This window comes from Melanerpes formicivorus, unplaced genomic scaffold, assembly GCF_026170545.1.
Source record: "Melanerpes formicivorus ecotype bairdi unplaced genomic scaffold, bMelFor1.0.p_v2 SCAF_6, whole genome shotgun sequence".
In the NCBI taxonomy this organism is placed as follows: domain Eukaryota; kingdom Metazoa; phylum Chordata; class Aves; order Piciformes; family Picidae; genus Melanerpes; species Melanerpes formicivorus.
Genome location: NW_027142358.1, coordinates 34,883,491 through 34,896,282, shown reverse-complemented (window position 1 = coordinate 34,896,282; position 12,792 = coordinate 34,883,491). Strand labels below are relative to the sequence as shown.

Below are 12,792 nucleotides of genomic sequence, written 5' to 3'. Positions count from 1 at the left end.
CTCCGCGCGCCGGCCCGGTCTCGCGAGGCTGCGGTGGGCCGGGCCGGGCCGCGGGAGGCGCGGCAGACATGGCGGCGGCGGGGCGAGGGGCGGGCGGCGGCGCGGCGCGGCGCCGGTGGCGGTGAGTAGCGCTCCGGGAGGGGGCGGCGGCGGCGGCGGCGCGGGCCCTGCCCGTGACACCTCTGCCCGGCGGCCGCGAGACCTCTGCCCGGCGGCCGCGGGGTCCCCCTGCCGGGGCCTCCCCCTGGCGCGAGGGGCCGGGCGGCGCGGAGGCTGCCCGCGGGTCGCCGCGGGGAGCGGGGGGGCACAGGCGGCCGCCAGGGCCGTGCCGTGCCGCCCCGCCGGCAGCGGAGGCCGGGGCAGCCCCTCGGCTTCTGCCGTGGCGCGGAGCCGGGCGGCAGCCAGCCGCAGGCAGGAGGCAGCCAGCCGCAGGCAGGAGTCTGCCCTGGCTGTGTGGCTTCCCGCCCACGAGCGAACGTGTCGCGGGTCGGAGAAGGTGGAGGAGGCGCGGGGGTATTCGCACCTCCTGCGGGGCGGGAGGGAGGGAGGTGGCGGCGAGCAGGCAGCTTGCTTTGATGACAGCCCCTGGGGCTCGGGGAGGCTTCCCTGGGAAGCAGCAGGAAGGGCTGGGGGAGAGTTTGGGATTCTTCCTCCTGCCTCAGTTGTAAGATATTTGAGTGGAAAAAGATGTGTCTGGGGCACAGACATCTCCGGCTTTCCGACCCTGGGTTCCTTCTAGCACAACGGGATAGACACGTGTGGGTCTCAGTCGTTTTAGTCTCTCGCAGTTAGGGCAGTTGGAGGTCTTGTTCTCCGTGTTAAATGACTGGCTTTGCTGTGTCTGAATGATTTTCTTTAGCAGAATTCTGTAGGCAAGACATTTACAACACCCCTTCGTCCCATGGGTCTCATCAGACGGTAAACTCCATACCCACGGGCAGGGTAGCCAGTGGGAAGCCCAACAGTTGTGCCCCTGCAGAAAGCAAATACCCAGCGCTCTACCCACCAGCCTATAAAGCTGGGGAGGGTGCAGTTGTCTATGCAGAAAATGTCCTGAGCAAGACTTGAGGAACATCTGCTGTCATCAGCCCCTGAAACACGAGCTGCTCTGCTCAGGTTTCTAATGATTAGCATTGCATTTACTAGTTTGCACTAATGACAGCGAGCATCTGATCCTCGTCATTCTCCCCTGAGAAGGAGAAGTGCTGCTTGTATACCTATAAGAAACGCCACATGAAGTCACAAAAGGCTCTTTGTAGAGGTTTGAGGCAGTGCTTCAATTGGGGCAATTTACCTGCACTGCCACGAGAGAACCCCTGGAAGAATCAGTGAAGCAGAGAAGGGAAGTTTGTACAAAGAGGATCACCAAAACAAAGCCTTTCCCCCAGTCACATTTCATTATGTCTTGTGTAACAAGTCAATGTCGTTAGGAAAGTAGATCCATCAAGTGAGTCTTCATGCCTTACACAAAGTGTTACACAGATTCTTCTGTCAAAGTGTGCACCTTCAACGTTGTTTCATGTTGAACCACTCCCTGTTTAGAATAGTTTGAAGTTGTTACTCTCTGCGATTGTAGTTCAGCCTGGTCAGAGCTCTGCTTTGCGTTGTCCTCCTTCTCCCTGTCTTACATTGCTGTCTTGACATCTTTGTTTTATTGCAGGAGACACCAACAAATGGAACACAAATTAACTTAAGCCTGCAGAAGGCTGGTGACACCTGAAAGAGGGTAGGCAAAATTGCTATGTAAAGATGTGTTCAAAACTAACTTGCTGGTGGCAATAGTGGTGGTGGCTGAGCACACTGAGACAGGATGGAAGGGAAGATACTCCTCTGGATACTGAAAATGAGCTAACACTTCTAAATGACTTTGAAAATAGAGGAGAAGGTGTGTAAATGTGGCCTTGAACTCGGGGCTTGAGCTTTTGTAGGTCACCTAATGCCTGGGTTAGTAGCTACTGGGAAAAGAAAAAGATATTCTTACCAAGATGTAGCCTTAGAGCTTATTCCTGAGCAGTAACGGGAGTGACTCAGTGCCCTCTTTCCAACTGAATCCTGGACTCTGTCTTCACAAAGTCACTGCAAATGGAGACTCTGGAGGTTTGTCATTTACAGCCCCAGAGAAGAGCATGACCAATGACTTCCAGTGAAGATGCTTGTGATTTCAGTGCTGAATAATGACATCAGTGAAGGTGTCTGTGCAGAGCATGAAACTCACATGCTGGGAGAACTGTGAAATTCCGCCTTTGATAAGGCTTCTTTCCATCCTTGCTCATCAGTGATGTTCAGCTGGTTTCCCAGCCTTACAGTTGCCCTACCTGACTCACTCGGGTCTGGGATTTGTGTGGAGCCAGGTGCTCACCAGAGCAGATGATCTGTGAGGCAACCAGGAGTGGATAGAGCCTTTGGCAGGCTTTTGCTGGCAGTGGCACTGTGTTAACAACACTTACAGCAGGGAGCTGCATGTGAAAGCTTTGGGGAAGTTTCTTTCTGGCAGCTCCTGTGAGCTGGGAGGAATGACGGACTGCATTGCCTTCTTTATTCCCTTCCAGGAAAGGTACAGAAGCTGTGCTCTGTGTTTTCTATCTGACCTGTTGGGAGTGCACTTTGGAGCATGTTTGCTACTTAGCAGGGAGCTGAAATTCAGGTACAATCCATTTAAAAAAGCAAAAGACAGCATGGTCTTGGTCACTACACCATTTGACCCAGCTTGGGGCTGTCTGTGTGTTACTGCTGCTGCAAATGCTTTCCCCAGCAGTATGTATTTGACAATGCATGTTTTTAATGAGTTACAAGTTCTTGTCAGTTTGTGCACTGGGTCTGATAAAAGTGATCCTTCACTTGGGAAAACCCAGCCCTGGTTGTTTGTCATAGTATCACAGTATCAGTCAGGGCTGGAAGGGACCACAAGGATCATCCAGTTCCACCCCCCTGCCATGGGCAGGGACAATTCTGTGTCACTTCGGCTTGGGAAATGTTTTTGTTTCTAGGCACAAGAGGCTGCAAACACAAGGAGTGAATATGGGTGAGAAGAAGCCAGAACCTCTGGACTTTGTAAAGGATTTCCAGGAGTACCTCACCCAGCAGACCCACCATGTGAATATGATCTCTGGCTCAGTGAGTGGAGACAAGGAGGCAGAGCCTCTTCAGGGAGGTAAGCTTGTTCCTGGGCTCTTTGGTCATTCGGAGTAACTGCACTGGTTATACTCTAGATAATTAGGCAGGCTGCTGTGGCTGTCTGGAGTCATTTCTGATGGATGTTTTCATGTCACCCAAGCTGTGCACACACCTTTGTTCTGACCAGGCTATGATCTTATAGCCCTGTGTGTTTAAAGGGTGTCGAGAAGCAAAAGACACTTGGCACATTCCCACAGCACTGCAGGTGATCTCTCGCTGAGTCTTAACTGACATCTCTGTTGGCTTATTCCCAGCTGGGACTGAAGGTGATCAGAATGGCCTGGATCATCCTTCTGTTGAAGTTTCACTGGATGAAAACTCAGGAATGTTAGTGGATGGGTTTGAAAGGACCTTCGATGGAAAGCTGAAGTGTCGATACTGCAACTACGCCAGCAAAGGAACAGCACGGCTGATCGAGCACATCAGGATCCACACAGGTGGGAAACCTGCCACTGCTTTGCATCTGGGGGGTGGGAGAGGGCCAGTGGCATCCTGGCCTGCATCAGCAACAGTGTGGCCAGCAGGAGCAGGGAGGTCACTCTGCCCCTGCACACTGCACTGGTTAGGCCACACCTCGAGTCCTGTGTCCAGTTCTGGGCCCCTCAGGTTAGGAAGGAGGTTGAGCTGCTGGAACGAGTCCAGAGAAGGGCAACGAAGTTGGTGAGGGGTTTGGAACACAGCCCTGTGAGGAGAGGCTGAGGGAGCTGGGGCTGCTTAGCCTGGAGAGGAGGAGACTCAGGGGTGACCTCATTGCTCTCTACAACTCCCTGAAGGGAGGTTGTAGCCAGGCAGAGGTTGGTCTCTTCTCCCAGGCAGCCATCACCAGAACAAGAGGACACAGTCTCAGGCTGCGCCAGGGGAGGTTTAGGCTGGAGGTTAGGAAGTTTTACACAGAGAGAGTGATTGCCCATTGGAATGGGCTGCCTGGGGAGGTGGTGGAGTCCCCATCTCTGGAGGTGTTCAGGAGGAGACTTGATGGGGTGCTTGGTGCCATGGGTTAGTTGTTTAGGTGGGTTGGATTGGTTGATGGGTTGGACACGATGATCTTGAAGGTCTCTTCCAATCTGGTCTGGTCTATTCTATTCTATTCTTCTATCTTCAAGTAATGGGATGGTTCTTGGAGTCACTCAGCTGGTTTGAGAGGTTTATCACAGTCACAGAGTGGCAGGGGTTGGAAGGGAGCTTTGGAGTTTTGTTGGCTATGTATGGGAGTGAAGTTTAACATGAAAGCACCAGTGTAAATTGAAGGGCCCTAAATGTAACTTTTGGTTTTCCCCTGCTGGTTAGAGAAGTGCAGAATGTACCTACTGCCACGTGGAGATCTGTAGAGGCTTTCCCTCCTCTCTTGTTTAGCTGTGAAAGTACTCCTGGTTTGTCCCACATTGTACATGGGCAAGTACAAAGCACACTCGGAAGAATGATGGTGGCAGAATAGTCAAACTTGAGGGTATATAATCAAACAGGTGGTTGGTAACAGTGTGAAAAGATGCTTAGTGAGGCTTGTTTAAGAGCCTTTGTCCCTCTTGGGTTTAGAAAGCTGAAAAGCAAAGCTCTCAGTAGAGTTAGAATATCCTAAACTCTTCAGCTCTGACTTCTTGGTGGAAACAAATGGGACCAAGCCAGCCAGAGAAAACAAGCAAAGGGCCCTTGTGAAGTCTGACTGTGATGCCTGCTGAGTATATTACACCAGTACTAACCACTTTATAGCAGCTACCTAATGAGGAAAGGGAGAAAGGAAGGCTTACCCTGCAAAGAGTACGAGTGTTTGCAGGTTCCCAGTCTGCTAGGGGCTGTCCTGAGGTGTGTCATGCCCTGCTCCTGGGAAGGTGTCCTTCTGGGAGCTTTGGAGGACGCACACTTGTTGCAACTTGGCTGTAACTGTAGCTCTCCTTAGTTAGGGTTACTGTTGGCTGTGGTTCTCTCCTTGCTGGGAACCGTTGCTGTTACACAGTCACTCTCAGGATGTGTTTTGGGGAAGTCAAGTGCTTGCACAGCACCTCTAAGATCATTGAGTACAACCATTGACCTAAGGTGGCCATGGCCATTAAATCATGTCCACAGGTTTCTTGAGCACCTCCAGGGATGGTGACTGCACCACCTCCCTGGGCAGCCTCTGCCAGTGCCTGACCACTCTTGCAGCACAGAGCTTTTTCCTAAAGTCCAGTCTAAAACTTCCCCTGGCACAATCTGAGGCCATTTCTTCTTGTTCTGTCACTTGATACTAGGAAGAAGAGACCAAGACCACCTTATGACAGCCTCCCTTCAGGGACTTACAATGAGGTCTCTGCTCAGCCTCCTGTTATGCACATCAAACAATCCCAGTTCCCTCAGCTGCTCCTCATGAGACTTGTTTGCCAGACCCTTCACCAGCTTCTTTCTGGACTAGCTTTTTTGTAGTGAGGGCCCAGAACTGGACCCAGTATTTGAGGTATTGCCTCAGCAGTGCCAAGAACAGGGCAGTGGTGCACCCCGGATTGTACTGGAGGAAGGAGCTTTGTGAGCAGGCTGTGGCTTGCCTCGGTGCTGCTGCAGGGATTCCCATTGCCAGGGAGTGTGTGCACAGCTCATCTGCTAAGGAACCCTTCACAGGGGTGCTGGCAAGAGGTTGCCAAAAGGGAGGCACTCATCACTGCTGCAAAAGCATGCAGGCTGAGTTCTGTTCCAGAAACCTGGCAAGCAGTGAGAGGGGGAGCCAGGGGCCTGCTGTCAGCAGTCTGGAGACACCTTCACACAGTGAATGCTTCCCATCCAACAGCTGATGAGACACCAGGAGCATGCTGCAGCAGTGAAGGGCTACAGCCTCTTTGGGGGTATGGGTTAGGCAGCCACAGTCCTTCTGGTTTCTCTGGGTTTGAGAGTACATTGCATGTCCTTGATGTTAGTGCTGCCCTGTAGAGTGTCCCACTGCAACATCATTTTGGCAGCACCTCAGTGGCTCTTCAGAAAGCCTTGCTTTGTCTCTTTGCACAGGGACAAGGCACTCCAGAGCAGGGAGGGCTTCAGCAAGGCCCTAGTGCTGAGTCCTGCATTTGAGTCACAGCAACTTCATGAATGCTCCAGGCTTGGGGAATAGTGGCTGGAAACTGCCCAGCAGAGAGAGACCTGGGGCTGAACATGAGCAAGGGTGTGCCCAGGTGGCCAAGAAGGCCACCAGCATCCTGGCCTGGATCAGCAAAGGTGCAGGCAGCAGGACCAGGGAAGTGATTGTTCCCTGTACTCAGCACTGGTGAGGCTGCACCTGGAATCCTGTGTTCAGTTTGGGGCCCTCATTACAAGAAAGATGTTGAGGTGCTGAAATGAGCACAGAGAAGGGCAACAAAGCTGGGGGGGGTCTGGAGAACAGGGCTGGGGAGGAGCAGCTGAAGGAACTGGGGGGGTGCAGACTGGAGAAAAGGAGGCTGAGGGGAGACCACCTCACTCATGACAGCTACCTGAATGGAGGTTGGAGTGAGGGGGGGTCAGTTTCTTCTGCCTGATAAGGAGTGATAGGACAGGAGAATGCAGCATCACATTGCATGGGGGGAGGGTTAGGTTGGAGGTTAGAAAAACATCCCTCACTGAAAGGCTCTCAAACACTGGCACAGGGTGCCCAGGGCAGTGGCTGAACCATCCTCCCTGGAGGGATTTGCAAGCCTTGTAGGTTGTGGTGCTGAGGGACGTGGTTTAGCAGCAGCCTTGGCAGAGTTATGTGATGGTTGGACTCCGTGATCTCAAAGGCCTTTTCCAGCCAACCCAACCCTGTGGAGCCTCTGGTTTGCTTGGGGATTTTGTGTGAGGTGGTGTTTGGTTTTGGTGTGTGTTTGTTCTTTGGTGGTTGTGGGTTTTTTGGAGGAGTTCTCTTTGCTGTCTTGTTTGTTTTGTTGGTTTTTTCCCACTCAAGGGCAGGGAGATCCAAGACCTGAGTGTAGTTTTGCTCAGAATTGTAGGAGAGAAGCATGCCAAAAGGCCGAGAGATTAACTGCACGGAGTGTGAGGGCTCAGAGTGACTGAATCAGCATTACAATAGGGCAGTGGTAGCTGGCTGGTAGCCTCAGGGCAGTGCAGGTAGAAGATGATGCATCCTGGATAGCGTGCAAGCATAGCAAGGTACCTGCCAAAGCAATTACGAGCCAGACACCATCACACTGCCAGCATGAAGTGCAACTTGCTGCAGAATCAACTTCCTGCTGAGGCTGACAGCACCATAATTAGTGGTTCACCAGCTGCATGGTATTAAGGGCATGCAACAGGGCATGCAAATCCTTATCTCTGTGTAAGCAGGGTGGAATGAAGTCAGCCCAGACTGCCAGACTCTCTGGGAATGCAGGGACTCTGTCAGGCTTTCCATGGGGGCTGTTCCCAAACCTCCAGGTCTCTGCACACACCCAGACATCCTTGTGGAGAGCTCGTGGTTTCAGCTGGGGCACATCAAATGCTTAACAGCTAGCACAGGAATTGCCTTCTTTCCTCCTGAAGAGCCAGTGATGTAAGGAAAAAAGGCTTCCAGGAAGTATTCCAGGCTGAGATTCCAAACTATGGGATGCTCAGCTTGGGGTTGCCTTTCTGTGTCAGTCAGGTGCTGTCTTCCAGGGTGTGGACAGTGCTTGCAGCATGAGTGGCCCTTGCTGCATCCTGGCTGTTAGAGCTGCTCTGGGTGGATGTTCAAGGCCTGTGCTGGAAACAGGAGATGCTTTAAAGAAGCCATGAAGGCTGCAGAGAAGCAGCCCACTCACCTTTGCTGTGAGGCTGTCTTGCTGTGTGGCGAGGGAATGAGCTGCACAGCAGTGACCTCGAGGTTGCCCTTGCCCTCCAGACAGGAGGCTAAGATGATGTGTCATTCCAGCACCTCATGTGCCTCAGATCCTTCAGGCATTCCTGGCACTGCAGATCTGGATCTGCAAGCTTCTGCCAGTGATCTGTTAGGAAAGGCAAATCAGAAGTGCCAAAGTGTTTAGCTATGAGGGTGGGGGCATGTAGTTGCATTGGAAAGTTTTTCAGAGGCCTTTTAAAGGTGTCAGTATCTCTAAATGTTTAAAAGAAGAGCCAAGTTGTGCCTCTCAGGAAGGAGACTCTCTGGTACTGTGGTGTGAGAGAGCACCTGGCTCTCCAGGGCTGGCTGTTGTTTTCTTCAACTCTTCATCTCCAAGACCCTCTTCAGAACCGAGTTCTTGAGCGGGTGAGTGTGTCCATGGGTCATTGGGATAACAGTTCCAGGGTGTTTAGCAGACACCAAGAGGGTAGCCTCCCTCAGTGTGTAAGCACAGTTGTCCTTGGGAATGCTGCAGTGTGGTGGTGCAGCCATCGCTGTGTCGGCGAGGGCTGGATGCAGCGAGGAGCACAAACGCCGCTGCCTGCTGTCCTTGGCATCAGCGCTGCACTTCCCTAACCTGGGCACCTTTTTGTCTGATGATCAGTACCTCTTGGGTGAGGCAGACACCTACATGCACCCTGCTCCTTCACCAAGGGCCCAGCTAAGCTCAGGGCTCGGTATCCTGACGCTGCAGCTGAGCTGCCTGGCGAGCAGCTCCCAGTGAGCCGCGGTCTGTTCTGCGCAAGGCCTCTGCGGCCGGCACCGCGGTGCCCTGCTGTAACGCACTCTCGTTTTCCAGGTGAGAAGCCACACAGGTGCCACTTGTGTCCCTTTGCATCAGCCTATGAGCGTCACCTGGAGGCCCACATGCGCTCCCACACGGGCGAGAAGCCCTACAAGTGCGAGCTGTGCTCCTTCCGCTGCAGCGACCGGAGCAACCTGTCCCACCACCGCCGCCGCAAGCACAAGATGGTGCCCGCCAAGGGCACCAGGGCCTCCCTCAGCAGCAAGAAGATGTGGGGCGTGCTGCAGAAGAAGAGCAGCAATCTGGGGTACAGCAGAAGGGCCTTAATCAACCTGAGCCCGCCCTCCATGGTGGTTCAGAAGCCAGACTACCTGAACGACTTCACGCACGAGATCCCCAGCATCCAGCCGGAGGCCTACGAAGGCATGGCCAAGCCGGCCCAGGGCGGCGGGCTGCCGAGAGACCCGCAGGACCTCATGGTGGATAATCCTCTAAACCAGCTCTCTACCTTAGCTGGACAGTTATCGAGCTTGCCCCCTGAAACCCAAGCCCCAGCCTCTCCCGACGTGGTCTCCTGTCAGGACGAGAAGCCTTTCCTGATCCAGCAGCCCGCCGCGCCCGCGGTGGTTTCTGCTGTGTCAGCAAGTATTCCTCAGAGCTCCTCCCCCACCAGCCCCGAGCCCCGGCCCGCGCACAGCCAGAGGAACTACAGCCCCGTGGCAGGCCCCAGCAGCGAGCGCAGCGCCCGCACCAGCACCCCCAGCATAAGCAACAGCCAGCCCAGCACGCCGGCCCCCACCCTGCCGGTGCAGGACCCGCAGCTGCTGCACCACTGCCAGCACTGTGACATGTACTTTGCAGACAACATCCTGTACACCATCCACATGGGCTGCCACGGCTTTGAGAACCCCTTCCAGTGCAACATCTGTGGCTGCAAGTGCAAAAACAAGTACGACTTCGCTTGCCACTTTGCGCGGGGCCAGCACAGCCAGCACTGACTGAGCAGCTGCCCTGGCCTAGGTTTGTAAGGTACTGCAGTCTGTTGTTCATGCTGGGGGAGGGAAGGCTTGCACGTGCCCAGGAGGAGGTTTTCACATCCATCACTTCGACACAGGAGGCGAATTTGTGCTGTTTTAAACTTGCCAGGGGAATTTGATCTTGAGGTGTGGTGCTGGTTTTGTGTGTGGCCTGGCAAAAGCCAGCCAGGAGCCTGGGCTGAGGGCTGGGAAGCGCTCACCTGCTCTGGCTGCTGCATCGAAGCTGCTTCCACTTCATCCCAGCACACATTCTGCAAGCCTAGGAGCAGAGCTTGTGTCCTGAGACACAGGATGCAACTTGCAGCCTGTCTAGTAGGGCAAGAGAAAGTATACTCACCATCAAATAGGACAGGTTAATGCAAGGATAGCTGTAGTGACTTTGGAGATGTGCTTGTCCCTGTAAGTGTAGCTGGGAAAGCTGCAAAGCCAAACAGGAGCAGCTTGGGCTTACAAATTCAATTGGATGTAAAACTTGCTGTTATCTGCTGAGGGTTAATAAGATGGTTTGGGCTAGTATAGGCCAAACTCCTCATGCTAGGGCTTGAACCCCAATTTGTTGTGTTTTAAAGAAGATGGCAGGTTGTGGTGACTGAAACCTGGGCAGGAAGGGAGTTGAGAGCTTGTCATTCGCTAGGCAAACAACACTGAACAGGACACCCTCACCTGAAGCACCCTTACCAGCTTGCTCCAGCTCACTCTTGGTGAAAGGAGGTCATTTTGGAGCAGTCATAGGCAAGAGCTTGTAGAACTAACAGACACTCTGTGGGGCTTTCAGCTGCCTCAAGCTAACTCGTACAGCTGCCTGCCGTTTGCACAGTCAGGCTGCCGTCTCCTGGCTGTCTCCTGGCAGAAGTTCTCGTAGGAACAAGCAGCTGGTTTGCAAAGGAGCCATCAGTTCAGTTTTATCTGGGGCCAAGCTGCAGCAGACAGGTTGCCTGTGTGCTGGCAAGGTGTGTGATCCAGCCTGTTGCCAACTTCAGCCCACTTGGAGCTTAGTTTCTCTTGCCCCCTCCCCCACTTGCTTGTCCTTTTGGTGTGCCAGGAGCAAGGGGCAGGGCGTCTGGGCTCTGCGAGCCGCTGGGGTGGCTGGCACGGGAGAAGCAGCCAGGTGAGGTCGTTGTGAGTGAGGAGCCTGGGCAGAGATGGTGGCTGAAGATGTCCCTTGCACTTGGCTCTCCTTCCTAGGAGTCTGCTTTGGTTTTCTGTCTGCTGAGCAGGTCTGAAGGAGGATTTTCAGGTCGGGTTTTCAGACTTGGGTACAGAGTGCTTGAAGTCCTGAATCAGTACTGGCAAACTGGTTTGCATCCTGGTGGTTCCCTTGCACAAGCAGGCCTTGCAGAGTCCAGCAGGATCATTTGTCAGGCATTATGGGATGGAGTCCTTGGTCAGGAGGACTTGCCATACTGCAATCCCCACGTGCTACACTGCCCAAACTTGTTCTGAACAAACCCCAAAGCCTTTTATTTTAAGCTGATGATGTGCAATTTAACTTCTATCAACAGGCAAGCTTGGGAGGGAGCTGAAATTTCTCTGCAGCTTGATTCTGTTAACTTCTGTAGGGGCAAAACATGAACTTGGTGGGGGTTTTGTTTTCCCTGTCCTAGATGGTTTGATAGATTTGTTGACCTTTTTAACATGCACTATTTATAGGAGTCTGGGTGCAGACTGTTCAGTGAACATGCAAACACTGGGCTGGAGATCACAGCAGATTATCTTGGTTAATTCTTAACCCAGCTGTGATGCAGCTAGGAAGGAAAAGTGGTTGGCTTTTTTTTCCCAGATGCATGTTTAGAGAAGAATTTGAGAGAAACCCTTGGCATTGTCAGATGAAGTCAGTGCTGGAGGCCAGGTTCCAGCAGTGTGTCCTAGCCACACGATCTGCCTCTCTGTGTTGTTCCAGGATGCCTGGGGGGGGTGTGGGGGAGTTGCTTGGTTGGTTTTGGTTCCTTCCTGACAAAGGGAATGTAATTCAGAAGGCTTCACTGGCAAGTTTTCTCCTAATTTGAAGCTGCTTTGAAAATCTACAGCAAATGGATGTTGTGCTTCAGGAGGTCTCCCCCCTGCTGAGGCGTTTCTCATGGAGCAGTCTCGGTGTGTGTGCTTCCAGCCCCCTGCTTTGTTCATCGCCTGTGTTTCACTGTAAGGAGATACCTGCTGTGCAAAGCCATGAGGCCTGGTAGAGCTGTCCCAGGAACCTTACCATGCAGTGAATGTTTTCAGCTGCCGAGGTGAATTCTGACATCACTTGACTCTGTCCAGTGCAGTCCACATTGTGAAGCTTTGCTTTTGTAAGATATGAATAAAGTAACACTTTCTAAGGAGGGCTTCTGTGAAGTGCCTGAGCTGCAGCAGGTGCAGCTGCTGACCTGCTGCTGACCAGCTGTGGTCCAGGATGTGGTGAGGAAGCCAAGCTTGACTTTGGGTGAGCAAAGGAACATGTGTTTCACTCTGCTCAACTGGAAAAGGCTTGATTTTAGTGCTGAACCAGGCCCCACTTTTACTCCTTTTCACTGTTAAACATTTGCTCTTCCTCCAATTTCTTTGTTTCCTCATGCTCCTGTTTCCTTCTGATCAGGAGTTCTGTGTCTGAAATCAGAGTGTTTGTCCTGGTGAGGTGGTGTCACTGCAGGAGGAGCTTCTGTGTACGTTGGTATTAGCAGCTTGGAAGCTGCCAGCACATTTTGAGCTCCTTGGGGCCCTGGAGTTAAGCCTACATGCACACAGCTGCCAGGTTTCTGTTCTTTGCTCTTTCTGTCAGGGAAACAAGCAAAGGAGCCAAGAGCCACCCATCTCCTTGGTTTTCTACCTACTTAGAAAGGTGTGCTCTGGAAATCCTCAGCCACCCCTTTGGCAGGGCAAAGCTAGTCACCAAGGTGCTCTTCCAAACCTCAGCTGGAGAAGGCTTTCAGAAAGCTGCTGCAGCCTGAAGTTAGTCCAGCAGTAAGCAGGAAACAGGACTAGATGCCTTCTAGGTGTGCCCCCCAGGGGAACCTTTCCCACAAGTCTCTGAAGTTCAAATAAAATCTAAGGCTGGTTTGAGCTTCAAA

General features: G+C 52.9%; 1 protein-coding gene across 2 annotated transcripts; it reads left to right on the top strand.

Annotated features, from left to right (window-relative positions):
* Nucleotides 1-36: 36 nt before the first annotated feature.
* Nucleotides 37-12,773, top strand: IKZF5 (IKAROS family zinc finger 5). 2 transcript variants are annotated; one of them, XM_068140460.1, is made up of 6 exons: nt 37-121; nt 1,661-1,726; nt 2,550-2,644; nt 2,988-3,151; nt 3,429-3,611; nt 8,763-12,773. In XM_068140460.1, the coding sequence occupies exons 4-6, from the start codon at nt 3,019-3,021 to the stop codon at nt 9,704-9,706; spliced, it is 1,260 nt and encodes a 419-aa protein (XP_067996561.1). In that variant the 5' UTR covers nt 37-121; nt 1,661-1,726; nt 2,550-2,644; nt 2,988-3,018; the 3' UTR covers nt 9,707-12,773. The 2 variants fall into 2 exon arrangements, with proteins under 2 accessions (XP_067996561.1, XP_067996562.1); XM_068140461.1 differs by lacking the exon at nt 2,550-2,644.
* Nucleotides 12,774-12,792: the final 19 nt, after the last annotated feature.